Below are 13000 nucleotides of genomic sequence, written 5' to 3'. Positions count from 1 at the left end.
GTTATTTCAGTAGAAATCTATTATAATCTTTCAATTTAGCTTTTGATAATTTTGTTGTGCTTTTGTCATTTTTATTAGTTTTAATACATATTTATATGAAGCTTTATTTTTGTTTTACGTTTAATTTGAGTTATTTTACTGCTTCAACTTATTTATTTCAGTTAGTTGCCAAGGCAACATTCCTAATTTTCATTTACTGAAAGTTAGTTTTTCTTCTAATATTTATATTTGTTTTATTTGATCTTTATTTTAATTACTGAAAAACATTCATTTTAATTAACAATAGCAACACTGGACTATATAAATTAATTTTCTTCAGCCAGCCTTTCACATTGCCAAATTATAAAAATATCACACACAAAGTGAGAGGCAAACCCGTATTATTTGACTGTTGATGATCTGTATGATATCCGTAGCACTTACTCAGATGGAGTTATGAAGCATCAATAAGATTTATACATTTTAATGCACTTATTGATGTCTGAAGGTTTCCTGTCTTCTCATGGATGGCCAGTCAGGTCAACTGAGATGCCTAGAAAGACCATCAGTGCAATTAATGTTACGACTCATTGGTATATCACATCATGTGGCTCCCTCGTTGTAAGGGCTATTATATCCCACTGGTGTGTTTTAATGACACACTCGTTTTCCTTCAGGACCTAAAGGTGTTTGTCAGTGTCAGTACTATCACATCAGTTTGCAGTACAGCAACCACTCAGGTAACTGGTTTAGACCCTCATCAATATTACGTGAATGCAAGAAATTATTCCATGTCCCATCAGCTTTAAGAACTGGAGGAATGCATTATCAGAGTGAAGGTGGTGAGGAACAGGCATGCACTTTCATCGCTCTTTTTTTGTTCTGCTTGTCGTCAGGGATACGAGTGTTAGCACTGCTGGATCAAAATGAGAAGAGCAGGTGTTTCTCAGTGGAGCTGACCTACTACCTCTGTTAGATTTGCTGGAACACAACCGCAGGGGCTAGTTCTGCATCCTACAAGAGTTAGTCCAGTCATAACATTAGCTTGTTGTCTGGATTCATAGGTATTGTCTTGATCTGTTTGTTTACCGCTTTTTGCCACTGCCACTGAATCTACAGCACAACGACAGAAATCATATTTTACCCAGTGTGAGTTTAAGGTCTGAAGAGAATATAGTGAGATAAAGACACTGTGAATTGGAAAATACATCTTGGCTAGAAACACTTCTCTCTATTGAGTAGTACTCGCAAGCTGCATGCAAAGACAAATGTACTTGCTTAAGTGTAAGTTCAATTGATGAGCAAATGACTCTTCTTTTAAAGAATTGTTCAAAAAGACTTTGAATCAGTCTGATGAATCTTTCACTTAATATACTCATTGAATCAGAATAATTTCTGAATTAACATCTGCACTTACTGAATAGCAAGTTATCATTAGTGATGTCTGATTTGAAATGTAGCATGTTTTGTGTAATGTGGTATTATATGAATTATATATTCATATTTTATTTCAAACATGAGATTAAAAAAAATTACAAAAATGCATTAGAGTCACTACTTCTTTCCAGAGCTTTTTGTGTGCATTTGTATAAACACATCCTCCTCCCCCAAAGAAGGGGGTCTTGGCCTTTCCGAGAGGGTTAGATGATTGTACAATCATGTAGAAGTGCTTAGGCCTGTCCATTCCTCTTAGGATGGGCTCCTTTCACCTAAAGGGCTTGTGCATGTTTAGGAATTCAACATTTTCCTTGAGGACATCACTGGGTCACATACATTCCATCTTGTCACAACGAGAGATCAGAAAGGGCTCTGATAGCAGGTGTGTGTGATGGACTGTCGTATAAACTGAATGTACTCAGTCTGGTAGAATTTCAAACATTGCCAGTGACTTCCTTTGGTTTTTATTTCAGTGATCCCTTTGTCCTAATGACTCACTATTCACAGTGGCTACATGCTGTATTCTGTTAGTGTCATTGCTTTACTGCTCACTGCTTAGATTGCTTAGATTAAAGGGATAGTTCACCCAAAAATAAAAATTGTGTCATTAGCTACTCGCCCTCATGTCGTCCCAAACCCATAAGACCTTAATTCGTCTTAGGAATGCGCGACGCACGCGTGTGCTTTACTCTGTATGTAAACAAGGTGCAGCACCACATGCATGTTGTGTATGTGCAGGGAAGCACACGTGTGCGTCGTGATACTCTCCATTATGGCGGAAGACGGTAACTCGGGGGAGAAGAATTGTTGAATAAAGTCATTATTTTTGTTTTCTTTGCGCACAAAAAGTATTCTCGTATTGTCGTAAAATTACGTCACATGGACGATTTTATGTACGTCCTTACTACGTGTCTCTGCCTTGATTGTGGTAGTACCCTTGATGTCTATGGAGGGTCAGAGAGCTCTCAGATTTCATACAAATTATCTTAATTTGTGTTCCAAGATGAACAAAGGTCTTATGTGTTTGGAATGACATGAGGGTGAGCTAATGACAGAATTTAGATTTTTGAGTGAACTACCCCTTTAACGTGTTATGCTATATGATATGTATTATGGTTTGATATTCTTAAAATCCCAAGATTGATTTACTTTTACTCTATACCTGTGTTTTCTTGCAATGCTTCTTGCAATAGTTCCTTGTGGATTGCACACAGTACCAAATCACAAGCAGTGGGAGTTTATAAACAAAGTGTTCATAAGGTTATGTGTAATTTTATTACATTTTCACACATTCTTATGTAACAATTTACACTTGAAATTTAATTTAGTTTGATATTTTGGTCACACTTTATATTAGGTGGTAATATAGTACGATGTACTTACATCAAAAAATAAGTACAATGCACTTATTGTGTTCATATTGTATTGCAGAACACTTTTGCTGCTATTGAGTTTGGTGGTATGGGTAAGTTTAAGGGTGGTTTAAGGTGTAAGGGATGGGTCAACAGTGTAATTATAAATGTAATTACATAAAGGTATTATTAACAATATAAGTACAATGTAAGAACATTTATGTACACAATAAGTGCATTGTACCAAATGATTAATTTAAATGTAAGTACATAGTAGTTAAGGCCACCTAATATAAAGTGGGACCGATTATTTTTTTATATCAATATTTTTGTACTAAGTTAGAAAGTTCCTGTAAAAATTTACATCAAAAGCATTGTAACAATAGAGCAAGTTAGTAAAGTAAGTAAGTACTTACAATAGACATTGGAAGTGAAATCTACAGAATCAAATCAGATCAACTGAATCAGGATCAAGTCCAACTGAATCAGAATGTGGGAATGAAATGAGTCATTGGGAATGGATTTTTAAGGCTGCCCAAGGACTTTCCCCATTCCACCTTTTAGTTCAGCTTTTTGTGCTTATCTTTTGCAGAACGTTAATGCCATGCAAAAGTCCCACATTTGTGACACCATTATCCCTCTTATCCATTATGTCATAGCCACTCTCCCTCTTCCACACATTTGTTCTTTCCCGACTGCCGTTTTTACACGACGTTCTCACTCTGAAAAACGGAACAATAAATGTTCGTGCCAGGCTGAGGTTTTTGCAAAGAAACAATTGCCACTCTTGTTTATTTTCTGTCTTTCTCTCACTCTCCTTCTGTCCCTCTGTCCCTCTTTCTCTTTGATTCACACCTTCCTGTCCTCTCTCTTCTTTTCCCTGTCTCTCCATTTCTCTCTCTGTCTCCCAGGAGCTGCTTTTCAGCGTGTGTGCAATGAATGTTATCTCCACCATTGTGTGTGCTCTGGCCACGGCCGTGTGCTGTATGCAAATGGTTTCCACTGATTTACTACAGATGGTAAGTGTGATCCATACCACAATGTGTGTGCGTCTTTCTGAGTGTGTTAATGCACATTACATCATGGAGGAAAGATCAGACGATCAAGACAAGTGAAAATGTAATAGTGTAATTAGCGAAATGCCAGAGAAATAGTCTATAGTATGTACTTATAACCATGAAGAGAAAACTAAGTGCATCTTATACTGGCCTAAATAATGTTTTTCATTAAGCACAATTCAGAGCAATATGAACAAACCATTAAATATATCCTGTGACTTAGTCTTCAGACATGAATTGCGAATGGATTTTCATACCCTATCTCAAGAGAAACCTGATTTACTTAAAATAATCAGTTTAGAAATTAATGTTAATTTTTGGATCTTCCTTCCTTCAACGATGGTCATAATAGAGTGGTCTTGGACTTTGCTAAATAAGTTGACTTTAATTATAGTAAGGAAACCTATCGCTTTTGTAAAATGACAGTAAATAAGCTTAACTCTTAACTGAAAAATATTTGTCAGGCATATCTGAAGTATCTAAGTTACAGAGATTTCATTTCCAAGTTATGTGAACATATATTTTCACTAGTTAAAGGGATAGTTCCCCTAAAAATGAAATTTCGGTTGTCATTTTCTGACCTTCTTGTCATTCCAAACTTGTATGAATTTCTTTTTATTGCGGAACACAAAACAAGATATTTTGAAGAATGTTGTCAGCTGAACTGTTTCAGTTCCATATAATGGAAGTCATGGGAAACAAAACTGTTTGGTTTCCAACATTCTTCAAAATATCTTCTTTTATGTGCCACAGACAAACGAAAGTCATACAGGGTTGGAACTACATGAGGGTGAGTAAATGATGACAATAATGATTTAGATTTTTGTGTGGCCTTTACTTAGTGAGGAAACCCATGACGTAAGGTATAATTAAAGTCAATTAAAGTTTTCATTGTTCTGATACCTACTGTATCAGCCTAGAAATGACTTCACACAAAATTTAAGGTGTATGGTTATCATTGGCATAATAAAAACCTATTCGCAAGCACATTTGTCACCCATGATTAATTTGTTACATTTATTCTGCATACAAAGTATTTTATGCAGAATAAAACGGCTTTCTCTGAGCTATTGAAACTATGACAAGAGTCTTCATCTCATTTGGTTGGACAAGCATATATTTCAGAAGTACTATTCCTTTCTTAAGTGTAAGATTACATGAGGATGAGACCACAGACGTTACAATGCTCAGTGGGAGAGAACCGTGGATCTGTCATCGCTCCCTTTTAGTGGATTTCTTTTTCTTTTTTCAGCCAGCCTGTTTTATGTGAGAGAAAATAAACTTGTGGGACATAAAGTTTTAATATTCTTTAAGAGTGGGCTTTGTGCGGTTTATGGGCGCTGCAGTAAATTGCACAGCCTCATGGATGGCTGCAGTAGAGGCATGGGCACAGGGAGATGAATCGAGATGAGTTATATTAGCATGGCTGCGGCTCTGTGAATCGCTGGAGCAGTTGTGGGATTAGTTTCGACTCGGGGCACAGAGTGGCAAAGCGAGAAATCACCACTGTTACCAGCTGCACAGACCATGCACAAAGACAACAGAGGCCCGAGGGCAGGGATGAGGTGAAGCACTGCATGGAGCTTTACCCTTTGCAACTGTATTAAGTGATTTCACCACAGCCTGATTATTTGTATCTTATCTCTGTATATGTTGTTATTTTGAACCAGGATTTTGGCTTTGTGATGTAATGCCTTTATGTGCTACCTGTACTTATCTGTCATTTACAGTCACTGCCTCTCTTAATGATGCTTAAGGATCAGATTGATCTATTCAAGGATGATTTAAGCGTCTTCTGATTGATGAGCCTTCAAATAATCTAAAATGACATCAACAGGAAAGTGCATCGTCATCATAAAAACGCTCTAAACCTATCCTTGAACTCACAAGAATGGCACAAAACGAGTTACTCTTCCAACCTGAACTTTTCACCGGCTGATTCATGGACAGAACTTTAAAAGCAATTTTAAGGGATAGTTCACCCAGAAAATGCTGTCATCATTTACTCACTCTCATGTTGTCCCAAATTGTATGTTTTTTCTTTTCTTTTTTCTGTGGAACATAAAGATATTTTGAGAAATGTCTTTTTCTTGTCCATACAATGGAAGCGAGTGATCACATTCTTCAAAATGTCTTCTTTTGTGCTCTGAAAGTTTGGAATGACATTAGGGAGAGTAAATGATGACAATTTTCATTTGCGGGTAAACTATGCCTAACCTTTGACCCTTCCTCATCATTCTATATGACTTTTTTCTTAATGTCATGTTTTTCTCTTTCTGATAACCTAAATTCTACACGGCTGATGAAAGTGATAATGACCATTATGTAACTCTCTCAATACATCAAAAAAGAAGGAAAAAGAAGATTTGGAATGATTATATCCTTTGCTTTGAAGTAAAGTCCTTCTTTCTTCTTCTTCCTTTAATAATTCATGCATTAGAGGGTTAAATTGCATAAAATGAAACTCTTTAGCCAAAGGGTCTCAGCAGGGTGAGAAAGGGCCCTAACTATCCTCACTGTACTCATACCCTTGCAAAAGATCCAGACCTACTTATGTCTTTTTTTGAAAACCATTATTACCCAACTGACATCCTACTTTTAGTCTTCATTGTTTTGGACACAATGGTTTGCATGGATTGCCTTATCTGAACACAAAGAAAATTATGTAACTGTGACTTCAAAGAACAGAATTATTCGGTGAATGGTTCCATCATTAGAGGGTCATCAAATACAATGCCATTCAGATGTTCGGGGTCAGTAGGATTTTTTTAATTAATACTTCAGCAAGGACACATTTAATTGATTAAAAGTGACAGTAAAGAAAAATTCAGTTTGAAATGAATTCTGTTCTTTTGAACTTTCTATTCATTCAAGACTCCTAAAAAATGTGATCCTGTCCTGAAAATCACCAACTGTTCAAAATATTAAGAAGCACAACTAATCTCAACATTGATAATAATAATAAATATTTCTTGAACGCCAAATCGGAAAATTAGAATTATTTCTAAAAGATCATGTGACTGAAAACTGGAGTACTAGCCGCTGAAAATCAGCTTTACAGGAATTCACAGGAATAAATTCGATTTTAAAATAAATTAAGCTAGAAAATGGTTATTTTAAATAGTAATAATATTTGTAATGCATCTTGGTGAGCCTTCTTTTGAAAAAAATAAAAATTCTTACTGACCCTTAACTTTTGAACAGTTGTGTATGTTCTTTTTTTTTTTTTTTAAGCTCACATTTTAAAATCTTTGTTATCAGTTCATGCCACACAGAGCACGTGCCTTGAGCGCGGACTGTATGACCCCTCATGGTACCATCTTACACCAGACGCTGGATTTCGACGAGTTCATCCCACCCATCCCCCCTCCTCCCTACTACCCCCCAGAGTACACCTGCACACCTGTGATGGAGGGCCAGAGGTAAACCCACACATACAGACACACAGCTCACGTCCCAGCTGACACGAAATGACCTAATATTTGCACTATATCAGAGAAACAGTTTGAACCCAGATAGCTGTGCTCTGAGAAAGAGAGATTTATGAAAATGTATGAAATTGCCCTATGGACTGATTATGCAAAACATCCATTCTTTTTATTATTTTTTTTATGGGAATTCAGACCTATCCACCGCCATGTTGTGTAAGCTTAATGCAAACTGCTCTGACAATCCAAATTATGGAGCACCAGTGTCCATGGCCTGGTGTAAATCCACCATTGATTTCTCTGTCTTGCACTGTGAGACACTCTGCCCACCATCCCATCATAAAAAACGTGCTGATGAGGCTGTTTAGCCCGCGGCCACACTAATGTGTCAACAAAGCAGTAAATACATAGAGAGCAAGAGCAGCTCAACATACACACTGGCTGCTTCAAAGCACGATCAATTTTGGATGTGGTAAAGCACAAAGAAACATATGAAAAAACATAGATTCCTCCCCTCCTTTATGACAGAGGGAGTCTGGTTAATTAAAAGAATGGGATATATAACTCGCTGAGATGGAGGAAATGGTTTCATTTTCCACAGTTCCTAAATGGCCTCACATATTTTTGCAGCTATCATCCCCACCAGTATAATACAGCCAAATTTGTTGAAGCATTGATTCAGTGTTGTAATCATGTTTTACTGTCATCTCTGTCCATTAGAGGGTTGCATCTGGACTTTCCACACTCTCCCTTCAGTGCTATTTATGGGGTGCCTATAAACAGCCCTGGGGCTTTATATCCATCTGAGCTGCCACCACCCTATGAATCTGTCGTAGGACAGACACCTGCCAGCCAGGTAAGAGCTGACACATTGCTACATATTACTATAATATTGCATGATGATTTGGCTATGTAGGGTCTAGTATTAAGTTGCATGACTATTTAATTTAAAACAATAAAAGGTGATTTTTTTAAAATGCTTAAAGTCATTTTGGGGAGTGGTTTAAGAGAGACTTTTTTTGGGAATCACACCACATGGCATTTTACAGTCTCGATCTCAGTCTCAAAGTTTTTAAATTTTTTTATTTAAATTCATAAATTAAAACATGCTCATGATAAACAAGGTGTATTTAAGTCATTGTTTTGCACATTTTTGAATAAATGAACAGATGAGTGTCACATCATTGATCCTTTTACTTTTGTTACAGCTCCTGGTTTCTTGTAGATTGCACTAGTATATTTTGTGGGAATTTCAGTCTTAAAGTAACGCAGGCTCTATGTGTTAGCATACCACCAATTCAGCAATGTTCCTCCTCTTCAGTTACACTCATTTGTCTGTGTAAAGCTCGACAGTCAAAAGGTCCTTCGGTGCACTTGAGGGGCTGAAAGGAATTAATACAAGTGCCTTCGTATAATGGATTATAATTTTCTCTGGAACACATCAGCAATATAGGCAGGAATTTCATTCCATTTAAAAGAAATGGGCTTTCTTACAGTGAGAGCAGGGCCTGTTTTTGAACAATGATTTCCCATCAAATTTCTCTTCTTCACCTGATGAAAGGGAACAAGAGCTCTCCTCTTTGCAAAAAGATGCACAAAGAACCACCCAAACCTTTCAAATCCAGTGACTGAGGCTGTGATTACGTGTTATTTCGAAGATTTGTTTGCTACCTAAAGGACTCTGTGATTAAAAAAGGATAAAATCCCAAGAGGTTTCCTTGATTTTAGACCTTTCTCATGTGGAGCTATTGATAACCATCTGCAAACAAAGCAGCAGGGGCATTTCAATCAGTAGAGCCATTTCTTACCTGAAGCACAAGCCTGAGAAGATTTGAAAGCAGCAATACTAGAAAGAGACAGCAAGAAATATTTTTAAATTGATATAGTCAGCTTTATTTATAGCTACTGACTGTAGCCTGCAGCTTATTTTCCATTTTTATAAAGTCGATCTGTGCTGTGAAATAAGCTCTCTGTATACTTGATCAATTCTCTGTATAGTCGTTTATGTGTTTTGGATCAATCATGTTATGAGGATTTTTTAAAAATGGAAACCGCACAGTGTGCAGTCATAATAATGCAGAAGTTTAAAGTGCAAATGTGATCTTAGAGAGCCCCCTGCAGGCCACAAGATGGCACAGTCGTTTTAAAGCACTGCTGTGGTGCCAGATGTCAAGCTGCAGCAGACTCCTCAGTGCCAGATGTTCTGATGTCTGATTCTCCGCCTTTTGCAGTTGTTTGTTATCATCCTCAGGTGTAAGACCGTTTTTGATCACCATCCTCTCCAGAAGGTTACACTCAAAAGCATTTTTAAACAGTTTATTGAGATGTAACAATATATAACAGTGTACTATAACAATATTATAGTTACATCTTTTACACAAAAAACTACATAAAAAAGAAAGAAAATATAATAATATAATAAAGGTTATTTCTGATACAGTATGTATACAAGGCAATACAACAAATCATGTTTCAACAATGGTTAATTTAAGTAAAACTAAGAAAGGGGGACGGGAGCTTGTTAGAAGTTTAATTCAAATGTTTTCTCTCTCTCTCTCATCCAGATTACCACCAGTCTTGAGCAACAGGCTACAGAGTCCAGTCTGTGTGAAAGGAACACCACAGCTGGCCTTAGCACTCAGGGTGAGGAGGATGCAAATCATATTGGTTAACAAATACAAAGTCAGAGGTTTTTCCATTCTGTAGTGCGTATAGATTGAAAGATATGTTTTGTTCAAATCTTCTATTCCTTCAACATTAGCATAATGTATCTGTAATGTTTGATGGAATAATAGCTTCAGGACCCAGGTTTTTCTATGGAAATAGATCGTATTGTATTGTATTGTATTGTATAACTTTATTGTCCACCTGAGTGGAAAATTGTCTTTGGCTCACCAGCACAACAAAATTAGTAACAACATACATAGTAAAATGAAAACACAATCATTAATCACCCTACATGTATTACATAAATGAGGATAGAAAGATAAAGTTCATACCTTACATACTGTTTGATTAAACACTTGCTGAATTCATGATTTTAATTGCATTAGGGATAAAAGACCTCTTAAACACATTTTTATTTACTAGTGGAACTCTATAACGTCTACCTGACTTCAAGGGCTTAAACTGTCTGAAAAGAGGATGAGAACGATTTGACTTACTACCCTTCAAAAGTCTGGTGTCAGTAAGATGTTTTAATGTCTTTGTAAGAAGTATCTTATGCCCATCAAGACTGTGTTTAATTGATCAAAAATACAGTAAAACATTTGAAAAATGTATTTGTAATATATTTTAAAATGTAATTTATCACATGATCCTTCAGAAATTATTACTGACCCTGAACGTTTTGAACGGTTTAAGTTGTGACCCAACAACTTAAACCGTTCAATGATTCATCAAAACAAAAAAATAAACATTGAAGTTTATTAATAATATCATGAATTGCACAAGTCCAGCTATATGCTAAATTATTAACTTGACTTAAGGTGCGGTCACATTTGCTGTTGCTTGGCGAAATTTTTGGAGCAAAATCCAGTAATTTCAGTAGAAATCTGCACGATCAGCATGTTTCGCACGAGGGCGGAAAAGTTCATCACACATGTTCAAGTTGGTCACTAACCAACAGAAAGTTGCTTGCTTTAAAACTGACTTCTGTGTGAGCTGTGCTTTATACCTGTACATATCTAATGAATTATACAATTTGAAACATTAAATGCATCTTTTGTAAGCATACTGTAAGAGGCTTCTTTCAAAACATTAAAAATCTTTTGAATGGCAGTGTTGTTGCATACATATATAATTGTTCTTTATATATTATATTATACATCTACAGACAAAACACTCATTTAACAAATTCAACAGCTTTCAGTCATTATCTGTATATGACAATAATATGGTCTTTGTCTCCATAGCCTCTGTTGATAGTGCTTCCCTCATGGTATCTGAGACTGCAGACATCCCTGATCAAAGCTGTTCCTCTGAAGACCTGTGTTCTCTAGAAGTACAAGGCTCTGATTCCTCTCCATATGGCACTTTGCGCATCGTAGCTACTGATGGTAGCTGCACAAGTCTGGATCACAGCACCCACTCCTCTCTGAGGCGGCAGACCCCTGCTCGACTGGACCACAGCGAGTCCAAGCCCCACTCTCCCCAGCTGTCACCCGATGCTGTTAACGTGCCTGAGAAGGAGGAGATTACAGGCGTTAAACCCATGTCTCGCACGCAGCACAGAGAACGAACCAATAAGAAGCTTACCCTTCTTTTCCCTCCAAGCACACCATCCCAATGTGCTTCCAACTCAGCAGTGACCTCCACTGCCGCCGCAGCTTCTGCTCTGACTCCGTCACCCACCGCTCAACTGCGGGGAACCCGGCTATGCTTCAGTGTCTGGTCCCCATCCTCCTCTTCCTCACAGCCCCATGCTACCTCTGCCCTCAGCAACCCCAGTCAACGTGAGTGGCCCCGCACACTCCGTGCCACCAAAGGGTATCGGAAGCTGGCGAGGATTGTGCGTTCCACTAGTGAACCCATATCCTGTACTTCCATATCTAGAAGTACGTGAGTCTTTTTTTCTCTCTGTGGCTGTATAGGGTTTTTAACTTCATTCATTCTAAACCCCAGGTTAACAGAATCCTAGCTTCGTTTTTTCCATGTTTCACACTGTACATTTGTAAACCCCAAGTTAATGCTCGTATTTGCGGGGTCAGTATTATTGATCAGAGAAAAACACAATACACACACCTGTTTAAACAGCGGCTTGTCTCACTCTTGCTTATCAGTTGGGCTTATATGGATTTATTAAACTGATCAAAAGGGACAGTAAAGACATTTATATTACAAATGATTTATAGTTCAAATAAATGCTGTTCTTTTGAGCTTTTCTGAAGAATATTAAACAGCAGAACTGTTTTCAACATTAATAATAATAATAAATGTTTCTTGAACACCAAATCTCTATATTTTAAAATTATTTCCGAAGGATCATGTGATACTGAAGACTGGAGTAACAGCTACTCAAAAAAAAAATCAGCTTTGCCATCACAGAAATAAAACATTTAATTTTTTGGAAATTATGATATTTCACAAAATTACTGTTTTTACTTAGTGTATTCCGGACTGTTTTGTTATATGTGACCCTGGACTACAAAACCAGTCTTAAGTGTCAATTTTCGAAATTGAGTTTTATACATCAACTGAAAGCTGAATAAATAAGCTTTCCATTGATGTATGGTTTGTTAGGATCGGACAATATTTGGCCGAGATACAACTATTTGAAAATCTGGAATCTGAGGGTGCACAAAAATCAAAATATTGAGAAAATCACCTTTAAAGTTGTCCAAATGAAGTTCTTAGCCATGCATATAACTAATCAAAAACTAAGTTTTTATATATTTACGGTAAGAAATTTACAAAATATCTTCATGGAACATGATCTTTACTTAATACAAGTGGGAAATTTTGTTTAAAAATTAAGCTCATTATGAAAACCTCATACGTGTAACTTAATGAGTTTATATAATCATCGCTTTGTTGTAGGTAGAGGAACATATGATCTTTGCAAAGCAGCATCATATTAAATCATTAATAACTCCTAAGCAGTCTGGAGAACTGAGCATGTGACTTGACTTGCAGGTGACCGTTGTGCTCCTGCTTCTAACCATCCACCTGAGGACTCCCCACAGACTCCCTGTGATCAAGGTTGCACCTCTTTTCTGTTTTCCATGTAACATAGTTATTCATCTCA

At 36.9% G+C, this 13000-nt stretch overlaps 1 protein-coding gene across 5 annotated transcripts in view; it reads left to right on the top strand.

The window, feature by feature from the left end:
* fam189a1 (family with sequence similarity 189 member A1) overlaps positions 1-13000 on the top strand; it is a 105625-nt gene that overhangs the window by 91099 nt on the left and 1526 nt on the right. For 4 of the 5 annotated variants that reach the window (XM_058783656.1, XM_058783655.1, XM_058783654.1 and 1 more), the window contains 6 exons: positions 3680-3787; positions 7088-7248; positions 7975-8110; positions 9819-9897; positions 11169-11810; positions 12889-12954. In XM_058783656.1, the coding sequence (XP_058639639.1) occupies positions 3680-3787; positions 7088-7248; positions 7975-8110; positions 9819-9897; positions 11169-11810; positions 12889-12954 (1192 nt within the window). The remainder of the gene's footprint in view (positions 1-3679; positions 3788-7087; positions 7249-7974; positions 8111-9818; positions 9898-11168; positions 11811-12888; positions 12955-13000) is intronic. The other variant, XM_058783657.1, reaches the window with a different exon arrangement.

This window comes from Onychostoma macrolepis, chromosome 07 (genome assembly GCF_012432095.1).
Source record: "Onychostoma macrolepis isolate SWU-2019 chromosome 07, ASM1243209v1, whole genome shotgun sequence".
Taxonomy (NCBI): Eukaryota; Metazoa; Chordata; class Actinopteri; order Cypriniformes; family Cyprinidae; genus Onychostoma; species Onychostoma macrolepis.
The sequence above is the reverse complement of the archived record's forward strand: the minus strand, read 5'-3'. Positions and strand labels throughout refer to the sequence as shown.